We start from the raw sequence: 19992 nt of genomic DNA, 5'->3' as shown, positions 1-19992 counted from the left end.
GAGAGAAGAGGAGATGGGAGGACAGGGGAGAAGGGTAGAGGTGGGAGGAGAGGAGGAGGGTAGAGGAGAGAAGAGGAGATGTGAGGACAGGGGAGAAGGGTAGAGGTGGGAGGAGAGGAGAGGAGGAGTGTAGAGGAGAGAAGAGGAGATGGGAGGAGAGGAGATGGGAGGAGAGGAGAGAAGAGGGTAGAGGAGAGAGGAGGAGAGGAGGAGGGTAGAGGACGGGAGACGATACTTTACAGTGGGGTGCTAGAGAAGAGGAGGGTAGAGGACGGGAGACGATACTTTACAGTGGGGTGCTAGAGAGGAGGAGGGTAGAGGACGGGAGACAATACTTTACAGTGGGGTGCTAGAGAAGAGGAGGGTAGAGGACGGGAGACAATACTTTACAGTGGGGTGCTAGAGAGGAGGAGGGTAGAGGACGGGAGACGATACTTTACAGTGGGGTGCTAGAGAAGAGGAGGGTAGAGGACGGGAGATGATACTTTACAGTGGGGTGCTAGAGAGGAGGAGGGTAGAGGACGGGAGACGATACTTTACAGTGGGGTGCTAGAGAGGAGGAGGGTAGAGGACGGGAGACGATACTTTACAGTGGGGTGCTAGAGAAGAGGAGGGTAGAGGACGGGAGATGATACTTTACAGTGGGGTGCTAGAGAGGAGGAGGGTAGAGGACGGGAGACGATACTTTACAGTGGGGTGCTAGAGAGGAGGAGGGTAGAGGACGGGAGACGATACTTTACAGTGGGGTGCTAGAGAAGAGGAGGGTAGAGGACGGGAGACGATACTTTACAGTGGGGTGCTAGAGAAGAGGAGGGTAGAGGACGGGAGACGATACTTTACAGTGGGGTGCTAGAGAAGAGGAGGGTAGAGGACGGGAGACGATACTTTACAGTGGGGTGCTAGAGAAGAGGAGGGTAGAGGACGGGAGACGATACTTTACAGTGGGGTGCTAGAGAAGAGGAGGGTAGAGGACGGGAGACGATACTTTACAGTGGGGTGCTAGAGAAGAGGAGGGTAGAGGACGGGAGACGATACTTTACAGTGGGGTGCTAGAGAAGAGGAGGGTAGAGGACGGGAGACGATACTTTACAGTGGGGTGCTAGAGAGGAGGAGGGTAGAGGACGGGAGACGATACTTTACAGTGGGGTGCTAGAGAGGAGGAGGGTAGAGGACGGGAGACGATACTTTACAGTGGGGTGCTAGAGAGGAGGAGGGTAGAGGACGGGAGACGATACTTTACAGTGGGGTGCTAGAGAAGAGGAGGGTAGAGGACGGGAGACGATACTTTACAGTGGGGTGCTAGAGAGGAGGAGGGTAGAGGACGGGAGACGATACTTTACAGTGGGGTGCTAGAGAGGAGGAGGGTAGAGGACGGGAGACGATACTTTACAGTGGGGTGCTAGAGAGGAGGAGGGTAGAGGACGGGAGACGATACTTTACAGTGGGGTGCTAGAGAAGAGGAGGGTAGAGGACGGGAGACGATACTTTACAGTGGGGTGCTAGAGAAGAGGAGGGTAGAGGACGGGAGACGATACTTTACAGTGGGGTGCTAGAGAGGAGGAGGGTAGAGGACGGGAGACGATACTTTACAGTGGGGTGCTAGAGAAGAGGAGGGTAGAGGACGGGAGACGATACTTTACAGTGGGGTGCTAGAGAGGAGGAGGGTAGAGGACGGGAGACGATACTTTACAGTGGGGTGCTAGAGAAGAGGAGGGTAGAGGACGGGAGACGATACTTTACAGTGGGGTGCTAGAGAAGAGGAGGGTAGAGGACGGGAGACGATACTTTACAGTGGGGTGCTAGAGAAGAGGAGGGTAGAGGACGGGAGACGATACTTTACAGTGGGGTGCTAGAGAAGAGGAGGGTAGAGGACGGGAGACGATACTTTACAGTGGGGTGCTAGAGAAGAGGAGGGTAGAGGACGGGAGACGATACTTTACAGTGGGGTGCTAGAGAGGAGGAGGGTAGAGGACGGGAGACGATACTTTACAGTGGGGTGCTAGAGAAGAGGAGGGTAGAGGACGGGAGACGATACTTTACAGTGGGGTGCTAGAGAAGAGGAGGGTAGAGGACGGGAGACGATACTTTACAGTGGGGTGCTAGAGAAGAGGAGGGTAGAGGACGGGAGACGATACTTTACAGTGGGGTGCTAGAGAAGAGGAGGGTAGAGGACGGGAGACGATACTTTACAGTGGGGTGCTAGAGAGATGGAAAAGGGAAATAAAATAATGGCTTTTTCTTTTCTTTGTTAAATGGGGTGACAGATTTGCATCCGAGTTCTCTTTGGTAACGAAGGCATGTGGTTGGTTGAGCTGCTTCTCCATAGAAACAAACACTTTTGTTGTCAACGTTTTTTGGGCATCCAATAACACAAACCTACTTCAACCAAATAATACAATCCAACTAAATGCCAAAAAGGAAACGCCCCCTCTATCCTCTATGTACACGGCTATATAGCTAGCTATTAACACAGCTCTCTGTGGGGCCAAAATCATTCAGGGTAGTCATTACCAGGGACCAAGGCCAGAGAGCTACTGGAGGATGCAGGGTTTTACTCCAGCCCTGTTATAAAGCAGGGTCGTATGCATTTGTGCACATTATAGCTAATTAAACAACAGAAAAGGAAGCGAATACGACCCTGATCTAAAATCAGTTACTCCTCCGTATCTTTTGCTCCAGGTGTGTTAGATGGCGTTAGTGTAGGGCTGGAGCAAAACAAACAATACCCTCCCAGTAGCGGTTCAACCAGCCCTGTGGTTACAGTGAACAGGGCGGGGTATAACTGGCTCTGATTGGCCTACTCAAGCTCCTCCCCTTCAGGACACAACCGAAGGGGAGTGGTTGTGGTTGACCATGTGACTGTTGGGGGAGGAGTCAGGGGAGGAGGAGGAGCTTCCTTTGGCTTTGATCTGCAGCCAGGTTTCTCCTAAGGCCTTGGTGAAATGGTCGTCCACAGAGCCGGTGATGGACACAGAGTTAGTGACGGGTTCCGGCTGCTTGTAGTTCCTCCCCAGGCTGCGACGGAAATGCTCCTCGATCACCGGGTCAACACACGCCGTGTTGGCTGGAAGAGAAGAGGAGAGGACATTTCACTTTTGTGTGAGGAGAGAGGAGGAAGAAGCAAACGACACAGACACCGGTTCATTAAATCTACTACAGCTACAGGACTATACATGTATTGACCCGGCAGACAGAACATGGTAAACCAGCCTACTGTCAAGAGAGACCTGTTTCATAACGGCTGGCCGTGGAACAGTCCAATCTGGTGTTTTTTTTTCCCCCCTGGACAAACGGATAGAGCCTTAAGACTTAAATAGAGGTCTCATCTTTGGATCTGTGTCATTATGGCATCGGACAGCCAAGGTAGCTTCATTGAGACTATATCCATTTTAAAAGTAGTCAATTTCCTTCTTCCTTTGTGTTTTAAAAAAAAAAGCATAAAAGCTTACATTGGTGATTTTACTGCCACCTGCTGTGCTGGAGTCCTGAACTAACTCTTGTGGCCACTAGATGGCGGTGATATAGCTTAAAGCCGTTGCCATGGGCAACCCGCTTTGAAGAAGACTCTCTCTGCTCTCTGATCATTGGCCGATCGTTCCCAACACATTTGAATCCCCACCCAGTTGACTACTTTAAAATGGTGGAAGCCCTCGACGGTAATGTCCATGCTAAAACCGGTTATATCTATGATGAGTCCTTTCATTTAAAATCAGATTGTATTTGTCACATGCGCCGAAAACAACAGGTGTTGACTTTACCGTGAAACATTTCCTCACAAGCCCTTAACCAACAATGCAGTTCAAGAAATAGAAAGAAGAACATATTTTCTCACTAAAAAATGTAATTAAAAGTAACAAAATTACATAACAATAACAAGGCTATATACAGGGGGTACCGGTAATTTGTAGGTAGGGGTAAAGTGACTAGACATAGACAGTGATTAGCAGCAGTGAACAAAAACAATGTAAATAGTGGCCATTCTTGGGAACAGGAACAATGGTGGACATCTTGAAGCATGTGGGGACAGCAGACTGGGATAGGGAGAGATTGACGACTGTCAATGTCCGTAAACACACCAGCCAGCTGGTTTGCGCATGCTCTGAGGACACGGCTAGGGATGCTGTCTGGGCCAGCAGCCTTGCGAGGGTGAACACGTTTAAATGTCTTACTCATGTCAGCTACAGAGAAGGAGGGGAGGGGCCGCAATCCTTGTTAGCGGGCCACAACGGTGGCACTGTATAATCCTCAAAGCAGGCAAAGATGGTGTTTAGTTTGTCTGGAGGCGAGACGTCAGTGTCCGTAACGTGGCTGGTTTTCTTTTTGTAGTCCGTTATTTCCTGTAGATCCTGCCACATACGTCTTGCATTGAATTGCAACTCCACTTTGTCCCTATACCGACATTTCGCTTGTTTGATTGCCTTACGGAGGGAATAACTACACTATTTATAGTCGGCCATATTCCCAGACCTCTTTCCATGGTGAAATGCGGCGGTTCGCACTTTCAGTTTTTCCATCCACAGTTTCTGGTAGTTTTTAATAGTCACAGTGGGTATATCATCTCCAATGCATTTCCGTATAAACTCACTCACTGAGTCAGCGTATAGATCGATGTTATTCTCCGAGGCTGACCGGAACATATCCCAGTCTGCGTGATCAAAACAATCTTAAAAAGAGCGGATTCTTATTGGTCAGACCAGTGTCGAATGGTTCTAGTCACGGATACAACCGGTTTGAGTTTCTGCCTATAAAGACAGTGGGAGCAAGATGGAGTCGTGGTCGGATTTGCCCAAAGGGAGGGCCTTATATGCATCGTGGAAGTTAGAGTAGCAGTGGTCGAGTGTAGTGCCCGCGCGAGTGCTGCAATCAATATGCTGATAGAATTTAGGTAGCCTTGTTCTCAAATTTACTTAGTTAAAATCCCCAGCTACAATAAATGCAGCTTCAGGATATGTGGTTTCCAGTTTACATAGAGTCCAGTGAAGTTCCTTGAGGGCCGTCATGGTGTCTGCTTCATGGGGAATGTACACAGCTGTGATGATAACCAACGAGAATTCTCTCGGGAGATAATATGGCCGACATTTGATTGTAAGGAATTCTAGGTCTGGTGAGCAGCAGGACTTGTGTTCCTGTACGTTATTATAATTACACCATGAGTCGTTAATCCTGAGGCATACACCCCCGCCCTTCCTCTTCCCAGAGAGGTGTTCATCTCTGTCGGCGCGATGCACGGAGAAGCTCGGTGGCTGAACCGATTCCGACAACATATCCCGAAAGAACCATGTTTCGTCTACTTTGTTGACCAGAGACTGGACATTGGCGAGTAGTATACTCGGAAGCGGTGGGCGGTGTGCACGTCTACGGAGCCTGACCAAGAGGCCGCTCAGTCTGCCTCTTCTGCATCACCGTTGTTTTGGGTCGGCTTCTGGGATTAGATCCACTGTCCGGGCTGGAGGTCCGAACAAAGGATCCGCTTCGGGAAAGACGTATTTCTGGTCGTAATGTTGGCAAGTTGACGTCGCTCTTATATCCTGTAGTTCTTCCCGGCTGTATGTTAAGATTTCACAATGTAAGAAATAATACTTTTAAAAAAACTAAACACTGCAGAGTTTCCTAAGGACTCGAAGCGAGGCGACCTGTCGGCAAGATCTTGTGGTTCTGTACTGGTAGTAGTATGTTATAATATTAAAGTAGTATGCTACTTACAGCATACATGTACATATAATGTGTATAATATATATCATGGTATAGTACTTACAGTTGCTGGCTGGTCTCCTGCTGTAGTTGTTGGAACAGCCGTTGTTAGGCAGGTTGTTGGAACAACCGTTGTTAGGCAGGTTACAGTTACGGTTGTTGGCCGGAGCGCACGTTATCACTGACGGACGATTCTAAAAACACACACACACACACACACACACACACACACACACGTTTAGGCCTTTTGCATGTGGTTTGAAGACAACGTTTTACCTGAATGCTCTGAACTTTGAAAGACTGTCTCTCTCTCTCTACCTGCTGGCGTTCCACAGGACTGACGGTGGGCGAGATGGCGAGGGTGCGGGCGGCGTCCATGTTGTTTTTAGTCAGGGCGAGAGGCTGGTCCATGGCCAGGCAGGGCATGTGGCGGTGGGGGGTGTACAGGTGGTGGTTGCCATGGAGACCCATGGAGGGGGCGGCGGCTCTCTCTATGGGGCTACGGCTGCGGTCCCTTCGGTCCTTGGAACTACGATAGTTGCCTCTGTAGAGAGTAGGAGAAGATACCTTTTATTGGAAACTTGTCTTGTTTTATTCCAACCCCTCTAAGACAGACAGAGAACAAAGGTAATTCAATAGGGCAACGAAAAACATTTCTACACTTCTTATTGAACGAGCTCAGGTAGTCCCCCCCTCCCTGTTTGAGTGTTTTCTTCTGTTTGGTGCCTGGTGAAAGAGGACCCAGGAGAACAAGAGGAGATTGTACGAGGAGAAGGAGAACAAGAAGGAGGAGAGGGGGAGGGCCATGGATGTCAGTTCACAGCAGCACAGCTATGGACACCAGGTAGTCACTTAAATATTTCGACTTCCCCATTCACCCTCTGAATGGCACACATACACAACCCATGTCTAAATTGTCTGAAGGCTTAAAAATCCTTTAACCTGTCTCCTCCCCTTCATCTACACTGATTGAAGTGGATTTAACAGGTGACATCAATAAGGAATCATAGCTTTCACCTGGATTCATTTGGTAAGTCTGTCATGGAAAAAGCAGGTGTTGCTAATGTTTTGTACACAGTGTACGTACACTGAACAAATAGGATGGTTTGGGATGAGTTGGACCGCAGAGTGAAGGAAAAGCAGCCAACAAGTGCTCAGCATATGTGGGAACTCCTTCAAGACTGTTGGCAAAACATTCCTCATGAAGCTGGTTGAGAGAATTCAAAGAGTCTGCAAAGCTGTCATCAAGGCAAAGGGTGGCTACTTTAAATAATCTAAAATCTATTTACTTTGTTGGTTACTACATGATTCCATGTGTGTTATTTCATAGTTTTGATGTCTTCACTGTTATTCTACATTGTAGAAAAGAGTAAAAATAAAGAAAAACCCTGGAATGAGTAGATAGGTGTCTCCAGACTATTGGCTGGTGCTGTTTGAACTGTAACTCAGTCTAATCTATGTACACACAATACCTCATAGCGACAAAGCAGAAACTGTTAGAAATATTTGCTGTCCCACAGCTGTCTATATAAGGTCCCACACCTGTCTATATAAGGTCCCACACCTGTCTATATAAGGTCCCACACCTGTCTATATAAGGTCCCACACCTGTCTATATAAGGTCCCACACCTGTCTATATAAGGTCCCACAGTTGACAGTGCATGTCAGAGCAAAAACCAAGCCATGAGGTCAAAGGAATTGTCCGTAGAGCTCCGAGACAGGATTGTGTCGAGGCACAGATCTGGGGAAGGGTACCAAAACATTTCTGCTGCATTGAAAGTCACGTTACAGGGAGTCGTCACGTTACAGCGAGTCGTCACGTTACAGCGAGTCGCCACGTTACAGCGAGTCGTCGGCACGTTACAGGGAGTCGTCGGCACGTTACAGGGAGTCGTCGGCACGTTACAGGGAGTCGTCGGCACGTTACAGGGAGTCGTCGGCACGTTACAGGGAGTCGTCGGCACGTTACAGGGAGTCGTCGGCACGTTACAGGGAGTCGTCGGCACGTTACAGGGAGTCGTCGGCACGTTACAGGGAGTCGTCGGCACGTTACAGGGAGTCGTCGGCACGTTACAGGGAGTCGTCGGCACGTTACAGGGAGTCGTCGGCACGTTACAGGGAGTCGTCGGCACGTTACAGGGAGTCGTCGGCACGTTACAGGGAGTCGTCGGCACGTTACAGGGAGTCGTCGGCACGTTACAGGGAGTCGTCGGCACGTTACAGGGAGTCGTCGGCACGTTACAGGGAGTCGTCGGCACGTTACAGGGAGTCGTCGGCACGTTACAGGGAGTCGTCGGCACGTTACAGGGAGTCGTCGGCACGTTACAGGGAGTCGTCGGCACGTTACAGGGAGTCGTCGGCACGTTACAGGGAGTCGTCGGCACGTTACAGGGAGTCGTCGGCACGTTACAGGGAGTCGTCGGCACGTTACAGGGAGTCGTCGGCACGTTACAGGGAGTCGTCGGCACGTTACAGGGAGTCGTCGGCACGTTACAGGGAGTCGTCGGCACGTTACAGGGAGTCGTCGGCACGTTACAGGGAGTCGTCACGTTACAGGGAGTCGTCACGTTACAGGGAGTCGTCACGTTACAGGGAGTCGTCACGTTACAGGGAGTCGTCACGTTACAGGGAGTCGTCACGTTACAGGGAGTCGTCACGTTACAGGGAGTCGTCACGTTACAGGGAGTCGTCACGTTACAGGGAGTCGTCACGTTACAGGGAGTCGTCACGTTACAGGGAGTCGTCACGTTACAGGGAGTCGTCACGTTACAGGGAGTCGTCACGTTACAGGGAGTCGTCACGTTACAGGGAGTCGTCACGTTACAGGGAGTCGTCACGTTAATGAGAATTATAATTTGTTCTTAACTGACTTGCCTAGTTAAATAAAGGTTTCATTAAAAATATATATAATTATAATGAAACCACTCCCATACTGCACCAGGTCAAGGTCATGTTCAACACTACTTTAATACAGTGCTTTTGAAGCCTGGGGGTTCCCCCCGAGGAGAGGTTGGAGAACCCCTGCTTTAAAACACACCAGTTCAGCTATATTTCAGAACAACACCACAACAATACAAGGGGAAACACTGTTTACATTGTAAACAATGAGCCCTATTGATACATGTTACAACAGATCCGTTAGCAGGTCTATTCTTCCACAAGGCAACTACAGAACTAGGACACTAGAGTATTGAGAAAAACATCTGCAGTCAGTCCACTGTTACATCTACCATGTGCCCCCCAGCCAACGTCTTCATTTACCAACATGACAAATCTGGTCGGCTGAGGGTGGGGAGGGTGTAGAGAGAGATGTGGAGAGAGAGAGAGAGAGGTGTAGAGAGAGATGTGGAGAGAGAGAAAGGGGGAGGTGTAGAGAGAGAAAGGGGGAGGTGTAGAGAGAGAAAGGAGGGGTGTAGAGAGAGAGAGGAGGGGTGTAGAGAGAGAGATATATAGAGAGAGAGATATATAGAGAGAGAGATATATAGAGAGAGAGATATAGAGAGAGAGATATAGAGAGAGAGATATATAGAGAGAGAGATATAGAGAGAGAGATATAGAGAGAGAGATATAGAGAGAGAGATATAGAGAGAGAGGGGCATAGAGAGAGAGAGATATAGAGAGAGAGGGGCATAGAGAGAGAGAGATATCGAGAGAGAGGGGTGCAGAGAGAGAGAGGAGGGGGTGTAGAGAGAGGAGGGGTGTAGAGAGAGGAGGGGGTGTAGAGAGAGGAGGGGTGTAGAGAGAGGAGGGGTGTAGAGAGAGGAGGGGTGTAGAGAGAGAGGTGTAGAGAGAGGGGGTGTAGAGAGAGGAGGGGTGTAGAGAGAGGAGGGGTGTAGAGAGAGGAGGGGTGTAGAGAGAGGAGGGGTGTAGAGAGAGGAGGGGTGTAGAGAGAGGAGGGGTGTAGAGAGAGAGGTGTAGAGAGAGGAGGGGGTGTAGAGAGAGGAGGGGGTGTAGAGAGGGGGTGTAGAGAGAGGGTGTAGAGAGGGGGTGTAAAGAGAGGGGGAGAGAGAGAGGGGGGTGTAGAGAGAGGGGGGTGTAGAGAGAGAGAGGGGGGTGCAGAGAGAGAGAGAGAGGGGTGCAGAGAGAGAGAGAGAGGGGGGGTGTAGAGAGAGAGAGAGAAATATATATAGAGAGAGAGATATATAGAGAGAGAGAGAGATAGAGAGAGAGATATAGAGAGAGAGGGGTGTAGAGAGAGAGATGTAGAGAGAGAGAGATATAGAGAGAGAGGGGTGTAGAGAGAGAGGGGGGTGTAGAGAGAGAGAGAGAGAGGGGTGTAGAGAGAGAGAGAGGGGTGTAGAGAGAGAGATATCGAGAGAGGGTGTAGAGAGAGAGAGGGGTGCAGAGAGAGAGAGAGAGAGAGGGGGGGGTGGAGAGAGAGATATATAGAGAGATATATAGAGAGAGAGATATATAGAGAGAGGGGGTGTAGAGAGAGAGAGGGGGTGTAGAGAGAGAGAGGGGGTGTAGAGAGAGAGAGGGGGTGTAGAGAGAGATAGGGGGTGTAGAGAGAGAGAGCGGGGTGTAGAGAGAGATATATAGAGAGAGATATATAGAGAGAGATATATAGAGAGAGGGGGTGTAGAGAGAGAGAGGGGGTGTAGAGAGAGAGGGGGTGTAGAGAGAGATAGGGGGTGTAGAGAGAGATAGGGGGTGTAGAGAGAGATAGGGGGTGTAGAGAGAGAGAGCGGGGTGTAGAGAGAGAGAGCGGGGTGTAGAGAGAGAGAGCGGGGTGTAGAGAGAGAGGGGTATAGAGAGAGAGGGGTATAGAGAGAGAGGGGTATAGAGAGAGAGGGGTATAGAGAGAGAGAGGGGTATAGAGAGAGAGAGGGGTATAGAGAGAGAGAGAGAGAGAGAGAGGGGGGGGGGTGTAGAGAGAGGGGGGGTGTAGAGAGAGAGAGCGAGAGAGAGAGAGGTAGATGTGACTCTAGCAATGAGAAAATTAACTACAGTGTTTCCTTCCTGTCCCCTGCTCTCTCCTACTTTCTGTAGTTTCCAGGGTATTTCTACGAGTAGTAAACTGGGCTACACTCTCAGCCTCCTCCCTCAGTACACCTCCCGAGCATGCTTCCTCTGTCTGGATTACCCCCTCCATGTTATTAGTGTTCCCTAGAGAGAGGAGTCTCAACATGTTCTGTCTCGGTTTCTCCCTGAGCTCTTCAACTTCACCCAGCAAGCTGAAGCAGCAGACCACAGAAGAGGGGAGACATCACGTCCCCCTCCCCCCCTTCACTCCAACCTTTACAGAAAAGTGTTAGAAGTATTTAAAATCAACATCATGTGAAAACCTGAAGCTGCATTTGTTTTGATTAAAGAGGGTTGTGAATGGGGGTGTGGACAGGGAGAGCTGTGGCTGGCTGGGGTATAGGGGAAGGCTGGGAGGTTTTTGGGGGTGGCTAGTCCAACTTTAATCATTGTCAAAAATCCAACCCAGCATCCTCCCACTAGAAAGACTGGCTGGGGCCTCCCAAACTTGGCAAGGCGCTGTCTGGGGAAGGGAGGGAGGGAAAACACAGGATCTAATCTAGGCAAGTTGTAGTATTATTTTCACTAGAACTGTTTCCTACTAAACCGTTCACTGCTTGGAGACAAAAACCTACTGCACCTCAGCGGGAATAGTAAGAAGTTTATCTTAACTTAATTTCAGAAAGAGAGGGGGGAAAAAAAGACTGTACTACAGACCACGTATACACCATGCACATCCTTATAAAAAAATAAATAAACACGTTTGATTGGCATGAGGGTATGCTATACAAATGGCACGAGGGTGGGTATGCTATACAAATGGCACGAGGGTGGGTATGCTATACAAATGGATGGAAAGCGGTTTTGGGGGTTTAGCATATGACAAAGTAAAACAAACACCAAGTGCGCAGGTAAAATGAGCAATAAAAACACATTTCCATCCTTGGGTCTGTGGGGTGAGACAGGGATGCAGCTTGAGCCCCACCCTCTTCAACATATATATATCAACGAATTGGCACTAGAACAGCCTGCAGCACCCGGCCTTACGCTACTAGAATCTGAAGTCAAATATCTACTGTTTGCTGATGATCTGGTGCTTCTGTCCCCAACCAAGGAGGGCCTTCAGCAGCACCTAGATCTTCTGCACAGATTCTGTCAGACCTGGTCCCTGACAGTAAATCTCAGTAAGACCAAAAATAATGGTGTTCCAAAAAAGGTCCAGTCGCCAGGACCACAAATACAAATTCTATCTAGACACCGTTGCCCTAGAGCACACAAAGAATTACACCTACTTTGGCCTAAACATCAACACCACAGGTAACTTCATGTGAACGACCTGAGAAACAAGGCAAGAAGGGCTTTCTATGCCATCAAAATGAACATAACACTCAACATCCCATTTAGGATCTGGTTTAAAATACTTCCCATCCGTTATCGAACCCATTTCCCTCGGTTGTTGTGAGGTCTGGGGTCGACTCACCAACTAAGAATCTACAAAATGGGGCAAATGCACAATTGAGAGTCTGCACGCGGAATTCTGTAAAAATATACTGTGTGTACAACGCAAAACCCCAAACAATACACAGCAGAATTAGGACGATAGCCGCTAGTTATTTACATCCAGAAAAGAGCTGTTCAATTTTACAAACATCTAAAAAAAAGGAAGTGATGCCCACACATTACACAACAAATCCCTCACGTAGAGAGAGAGAGAGATGAGCCTAGAGAAGAGTCCCCTCAGCCATCTGGTTCTGAGACTCTGTTAACATACACAAAACAGACCCCACAGAGCCCTCACCTACAGAGAGATGAACCTAGAGAAGAGTCCCGTCAGCCATCTGGTTCTGAGACTCTGTTCACAAACACAAACAGACCCCACGGAGCCCTCACCTACAGAGAGATGAGCCTAGAGAAGAGTCCCCTCAGCCATCTGGTTCTGAGACTCTGTTCACAAACACAAACAGACCCAACAGTGCCCCTGGACAGCAACACATTTAGACCCAACCCAATTATGAGAAAGCAAAAACATAACTATTTGACACATTGGAAAGAATTAACAAAAAAACGGAGAAGACCTGAATGCTATTTGGCCCTAAACAGAGAGTACACAGCGGCAGAATACCTGACCACCGTGACTGACCCAAAATTAAGGAAAGCTTTGACTATGTACAGACTCAGTGAGCATAGCCTTGCTATTGAGAAAGGCCGCCGTAGGCAGACATGGCTCTCAAGAGAAGACAGGCTATGTGCTCACTGCCCACAAAATGAGGTGGAAACTGAGCTGCACTTCCTAACCTCCTGCCCAATGTATGACCATATTAGAGAGACATATTTCCCCCAAGAATTTGAAAACAAATCAAACATTGATAAACTCCCATATGGCGAAAATAGGTGAAAAACCGCAGTGTGTTACCACAGCAGCAAGATGTGGCCCGTTGCCATGAGAAACGGTCACCCAGCGGAAGACAAACATTGTAAATACAACCTATATTTATTTTTCCCTTTCATACTTCAACTACTTTGCACATTGTTACAATCGTGTACAATGATGAAACGTCTATATTATCTTAATAGATCACTGTGTGTATGGTCAGTCACTAGGTACAGTAAGATGATGTGTAGTTCTATATATTATTATATATTAGATACAGGGTGTTATTAGTGGTTGTGTGGTGGCAGAACCCACAGGTTTTTATTCAGGCATCCATTAAATTACAGAATCAAAACCAACCTGCAATACATAAATTATGAAGAAATACATTCTGGTAGACCATTAAAAACACACTCCGGTCGACAGCTGCGATTGGGAAAAACACCAAGACTTAAAACAACCATTAAGTGTCTTTACAAAATCCCAGACTGCAGCTTTAATCCATGTTTTACTGTGGCAGTTCTAATGTCACCGTCTTCGAGTCAACCTCAAGTAATAACCCATACGTTGCTGAGACAGAACACTAACCCATATGTTAATGAATAATGTCGTGACAGAATACTAACCCATATGTTAATGAACAATGTTGAGACAGAATACTAACCCCTATGTTAATGAACAATGTTGAGACAGAATACTAACCCATATGTTAATGAACAATGTTGAGACAGAATACTAACCCATATGTTAATGAACAATGCTGAGACAGAATACTAACCCCTATGTTAATGAATAATGCCGTGACAGAATACTAACCCATATGTTAATGAATAATGCCGTGACAGAATACTAACCCATAGGTTAATGAACAATGTTGAGACAGAATACTAACCCATACGTTGCGGAGACAGAATACTAACCCATATGTTAATGAATAATGCCGTGACAGAATACTAACCCATATGTTAATGAATAATGCCGTGACAGAATACTAACCCATAGGTTAATGAACAATGTTGAGACAGAATACTAACCCATACGTTGCTGAGACAGAATACTAACCCATATGTTAATGAACAATGCTGAGACAGAATACTAACCCATACGTTGCTGAGACAGAATACTAACCCATATGTTAATGAACGTTGCTGAGACAGAATAATAACCCATATGTTAATGAACAATGCTGAGACAGAATACTAACCCATATGTTAATGAACGTTGCTGAGACAGAATACTAACCCATATGTTAATGAACGTTGCTGAGACAGAATAATAACCCATATGTTAATGAACAATGCTGAGACAGAATACTAACCCATATGTTAATGAACGTTGCTGAGACAGAATAATAACCCATATGTTAATGAACAATGCTGAGACAGAATACTAACCCATATGTTAATGAACAATGCTGAGACAGAATACTAACCCATATGTTAATGAACAATGCTGAGACAGAATACTAACCCATATGTTAATGAACAATGTTGAGACAGAATACTAACCCATACGTTAATGAACAATGCTGAGACAGAATACTAACCCATATGTTAATGAACAATGCTGAGACAGAATACTAACCCATATGTTAATGAACAATGCTGAGACAGAATACTAACCCATATGTTAATGAACAATGCTGAGACAGAATACTAACCCATATGTTAATGAACAATGCTGAGACAGAATACTAACCCATATGTTAATGAACAACGCTGAGAGAATACCAACCCATATGTTAATGAACAACGCTGAGACAGAATACTAACCCATACCTTAACGTGACAGAATACTAACCCATTTGTTAATGAACAATGCTGAGACAGAATACTAACCCATATGTTGCTGAGACAGAATATTAACCCATATGTTAATGAACAATGCCAAGACAGAATACTAACCCATATGTTGCTGAGACAAAATACTAACCCATAAGTTGCTGAGACAAAATACTAACCCATGTGTTAACGTGACAGAATACTAACCCATGTGTTAACGTGACAGAATACTAACCCATATGTTAACGTGACAGAATACTAACCCATACGTTAATGTGACAGAATACTAACCCATACGTTAACGTGACAGAATACTAACCCATGTGTTAAACGTGACAGAATACTAACCCATACGTTAATGTGACAGAATACTAACCCATACGTTAACGTGACAGAATACTAACCCATGTGTTAAACGTGACAGAATACTAACCCATACGTTAATGTGACAGAATACTAACCCATACGTTAACGTGACAGAATACTAACCCATACGTTAATGTGACAGAATACTAACCCATACGTTAATGTGACAGAATACTAACCCATACGTTAACGTGACAGAATACTAACCCATGTGTTAAACGTGACAGAATACTAACCCATACGTTAATGTGACAGAATACTAACCCATACGTTAATGTGACAGAATACTAACCCATACGTTAACGTGACAGAATACTAACCCATACGTTAATGTGACAGAATACTAACCCATACGTTAACGTGACAGAATACTAACCCATACGTTAAACGTGACAGAATACTAACCCATACGTTAATGTGACAGAATACTAACCCATACGTTAATGTGACAGAATACTAACCCATACGTTAATGTGACAGAATACTAACCCATACGTTAATGTGACAGAATACTAACCCATACGTTAATGTGACAGAATACTAACCCATAAGTTAAACGTGACAGAATACTAACCCATGTGTTAACGTGACAGAATACTAACCCATACGTTAATGTGACAGAATACTAACCCATACGTTAATGTGACAGAATACTAACCCATGTGTTAATGTGACAGAATACTAACCCATACGTTAATGTGACAGAATACTAACCCATACGTTAATGTGACAGAATACTAACCCATACGTTAATGTGACAGAATACTAACCCATACGTTAATGTGACAGAATACTAACCCATAAGTTAAACGTGACAGAATACTAACCCATGTGTTAACGTGACAGAATACTAACCCATACGTTAATGTGACAGAATACTAACCCATACGTTAATGTGACAGAATACTAACCCATGTGTTAAACGTGACAGAATACTAACCCATACGTTAATGTGACAGAATACTAACCCATACGTTAATGTGACAGAATACTAACCCATGTGTTAATGTGACAGAATACTAACCCATACGTTAATGTGACAGAATACTAACCCATACGTTAATGTGACAGAATACTAACCCATACGTTAATGTGACAGAATACTAACCCATACGTTAACGTGACAGAATACTAACCCATAAGTTAAACGTGACAGAATACTAACCCATAAGTTAAACGTGACAGAATACTAACCCATAAGTTAATGTGACAGAATACTAACCCATACGTTAATGTGACAGAATACTAACCCATACGTTAACGTGACAGAATACTAACCCATGTGTTAACGTGACAGAATACTAACCCATAAGTTAATGTGACAGAATACTAACCCATACGTTAATGTGACAGAATACTAACCCATAAGTTAAACGTGACAGAATACTAACCCATACGTTAATGTGACAGAATACTAACCCATAAGTTAATGTGACAGAATACTAACCCATACGTTAACGTGACAGAATACTAACCCATACGTTAATGTGACAGAATACTAACCCATAAGTTAATGTGACAGAATACTAACCCATACGTTAATGTGACAGAATACTAACCCATAAGTTAAACGTGACAGAATACTAACCCATACGTTAATGTGACAGAATACTAACCCATACGTTAATGTGACAGAATACTAACCCATACGTTAATGTGACAGAATACTAACCCATAAGTTAATGTGACAGAATACTAACCCATACGTTAATGTGACAGAATACTAACCCATACGTTAACGTGACAGAATACTAACCCATACGTTAATGTGACAGAATACTAACCCATACGTTAACGTGACAGAATACTAACCCATACGTTAATGTGACAGAATACTAACCCATACGTTAATGTGACAGAATACTAACCCATACGTTAATGTGACAGAATACTAACCCATACGTTAATGTGACAGAATACTAACCCATACGTTAATGTGACAGAATACTAACCCATACGTTAATGTGACAGAATACTAACCCATACGTTAATGTGACAGAATACTAACCCATACGTTAATGTGACAGAATACTAACCCATACGTTAATGTGACAGAATACTAACCCATACGTTAATGTGACAGAATACTAACCCATACGTTAATGTGACAGAATACTAACCCATACGTTAATGTGACAGAATACTAACCCATACGTTAACGTGACAGAATACTAACCCATACGTTAATGTGACAGAATACTAACCCATACGTTAAACGTGACAGAATACTAACCCATACGTTAATGTGACAGAATACTAACCCATACGTTAATGTGACAGAATACTAACCCATACGTTAATGTGACAGAATACTAACCCATACGTTAATGTGACAGAATACTAACCCATACGTTAATGTGACAGAATACTAACCCATACGTTAACGTGACAGAATACTAACCCATAAGTTAAACGTGACAGAATACTAACCCATACGTTGATGTGACTACGTAGCTTTGTATACTTTTTGTGTACTTTAGTTACACTAACTACTTTCCAGAGAGTCTGAGAAAACCCTGAAAGTCCACTGGTCTTTGTAGTTCTATGGTTCTATGGTTATTCATCACACTTCTCTTAGAACAGCAAAGTGATTTATTTTTACAAGTTCCTGTTTATTCACTCACAGATGACTGTTAAATTGTTGTAAACCGTCTCTTGTTGACAGATATAGGGTTGGACTGCACTTCATAAGAGAACAAAATGTTAGTTAAGCCAGGATACTTTATTCAGAAGCAAAGAGGGTGTCGTCTTGTGTGTGAAAATGGCCTAGAGAGCAATAAAACCCCAGAGCTTTTTCTCACCATTGTGTTTCAGTGTCGTTTGTTTGAGAATAAACCCCACAACTGTTGATGGGCTGGGTTTGGTTTATATTTCTGCTTCAACTCACTGAGTAAGTGGAGCCTCTCTCTCTCTCTCTGTGTGTGTGTGTGTGTGTGTGTGTGTGTGTGTGTGTGTGTGTGTGTGTGACCTTGCAGTCTCACAGGAAACATCTGGGAAGAATCAGGCTGGAGGGAGGGAGGCACAACCACAGGTTCTCACAAACACACACACACAGGGTGAGTAGAGGAGGGAGAACCACAGGTTATGAACATTGCTCCTGCTATACTGCCAGCGTCATACAAACCACAGGGCTCTGCAGGTCCCAAACAGCTACACTGTATTTAGAAGGTCTTCTGGAACCTTCCAATCCCGCTCTGATAAAGAGCTAATGGTGTATATTCAGTTCCACAACAACCTCAGTTGGCTCCCTCCCTCGCTCCCCCTCTCCCTCCCTCCCTCCCTCTCTCCCTCTCTCTCTCCCTCTCTCCCTCCCTCTCTCTCTCCCTCTCTCCCTCCCTCTCTCCCTCTCAATCTCTGGGAAAAAAACCCTGGGAAAAGCCTCTGCATTATCATCATTAACAGCTGACTCGTACATTTTCCAAAGTGAAAACAATGTACTGAGCAAATGTCAAATTGGATGTTTTTACCAAATTACCGTACGACAGACCACCTGGACTCACCCTACTAGAATCTGAAGTCACATATCTACAGTTTGCTGATGACCTGCAGCACCTAGATTTCTGCACAGACTCTGTCAGACCTGGGCCATGAAATTAAATTTCAGTAAGACAAACATAATGGTTGTTCAGACTCTGCTTGCAGATGTAAGAGAATAAATCCGTACTGCCCTGCCCACTTCACTGTTGCTCCAAGCAGAGGAAACTGCAGTTCTGAAACACATCAAAAAGTGTGAAGACTTCTGCCTGAAGCCCAAACACGCCACAACGTACATGTTGGATCCCAAGTGCGCTGGCAAGAGCATCCTGTCTGGTGCAGAGATCAACAAGGCCGATTGTGTCATCACTACGGTGTCTCGCCACCTTGGCCTGGACGAGGGCAGGGTTCTTGGCAGCCTGGCGAAGTACACTTCCAAGCAAGGGCTTTGGGATGGAGATGCAATATGGCAGTCGTGCCAACATATCTCCTCAGAGACCTGGTGGAAGGGACTTTGTGGATCTGAGGCTCTTTCCCCTGTTGCATCCATCATCCTCCAAATCCCACCAACATCAGCCGCCTCAGAGCGCAACTGGTCCTTGTTTGGGAACACACACACCAAAACACTCAACACGCTGACTAATACAAGGGTTGAAAAATTGGTGGCCACGCTGGAAAATGTGAGGCTTTTTGAGCCTGACAATGAGCCATCCTCAACCAGGTTGGAAAGTGACAGTGAAGATGAGGCGTCAGAGTCTGAGGTTCAACAGGTGGACATTGAGGAGGTCCAGGGAGAAGATGGAAGTCTGAGAGGAAGACAACAATGAGAACATCTCCTCTCTCCCTATTGTTCAGTTGGCTGGGGGGCCATGAGAACATCCCCTCTCTCTCTACTGTCCAGTTGACTGGGGGAGTCATGAGAACATCCCCTCTCTCTCTACTGTCCAGTTGGCTGGGGGCACCATGAGGACATCCCCTCTCTCTCTACTGTCCAGTTGGCTGGGGGAGCCATAAGAACATCCCCTCTCTCTCTACTGTCCAGTTGGCTGTAGGAGTCATGAGAACATCCCCTCTCTACTGTCCAGTTGGCTGGGGGAGTCATGAGAACATCCCCTCTCTCTCTACTGTCCAGTTGGCTGGGGGAGTCATGAGGACATCCCCTCTCTCTCTATTTTCCAGTTGGCTGGGGGAGTCATGAGAACATCCCCTCTCCCTCTACTGTCCAGTTGGCTGGGGGAGTCATGAGAACATCCCCTCTCCCTCTACTGTCCAGTTGGCTGGGGGAGTCAAGAGAACATCTCCTCTACTGTCCAGTTGGCTGGGGGGGCCATGAGAACATCCCC

The 19992-nt window shown here is 46.0% G+C and overlaps 1 protein-coding gene across 2 annotated transcripts in view; it reads right to left on the bottom strand.

Moving 5' to 3' along the window:
- Window positions 1–2233: 2233 nt before the first annotated feature.
- The window catches only part of vgll4b (vestigial-like family member 4b), an 88354-nt gene continuing 70595 nt past the window's right edge, over window positions 2234–19992 (bottom strand). For both annotated transcript variants that reach the window (XM_021610783.3, XM_021610782.3), the window contains 3 exons: window positions 6010–6235; window positions 5756–5885; window positions 2234–3064 (listed from right to left, as the gene is read on the bottom strand). In XM_021610783.3, coding sequence (XP_021466458.3) covers window positions 2817–3064; window positions 5756–5885; window positions 6010–6235 — 604 coding nt within the window. In that variant the 3' untranslated portion in view covers window positions 2234–2816. The remainder of the gene's footprint in view (window positions 3065–5755; window positions 5886–6009; window positions 6236–19992) is intronic.

The sequence above is a fragment of the Oncorhynchus mykiss genome, chromosome 7 (assembly GCF_057628025.1).
Source record: "Oncorhynchus mykiss isolate SJ-2025 chromosome 7, ASM5762802v1, whole genome shotgun sequence".
Taxonomy (NCBI): domain Eukaryota; kingdom Metazoa; phylum Chordata; class Actinopteri; order Salmoniformes; family Salmonidae; genus Oncorhynchus; species Oncorhynchus mykiss.
Note: the sequence above shows the minus strand (reverse complement) of the source record. Positions and strands in the feature narration are given on the sequence as shown.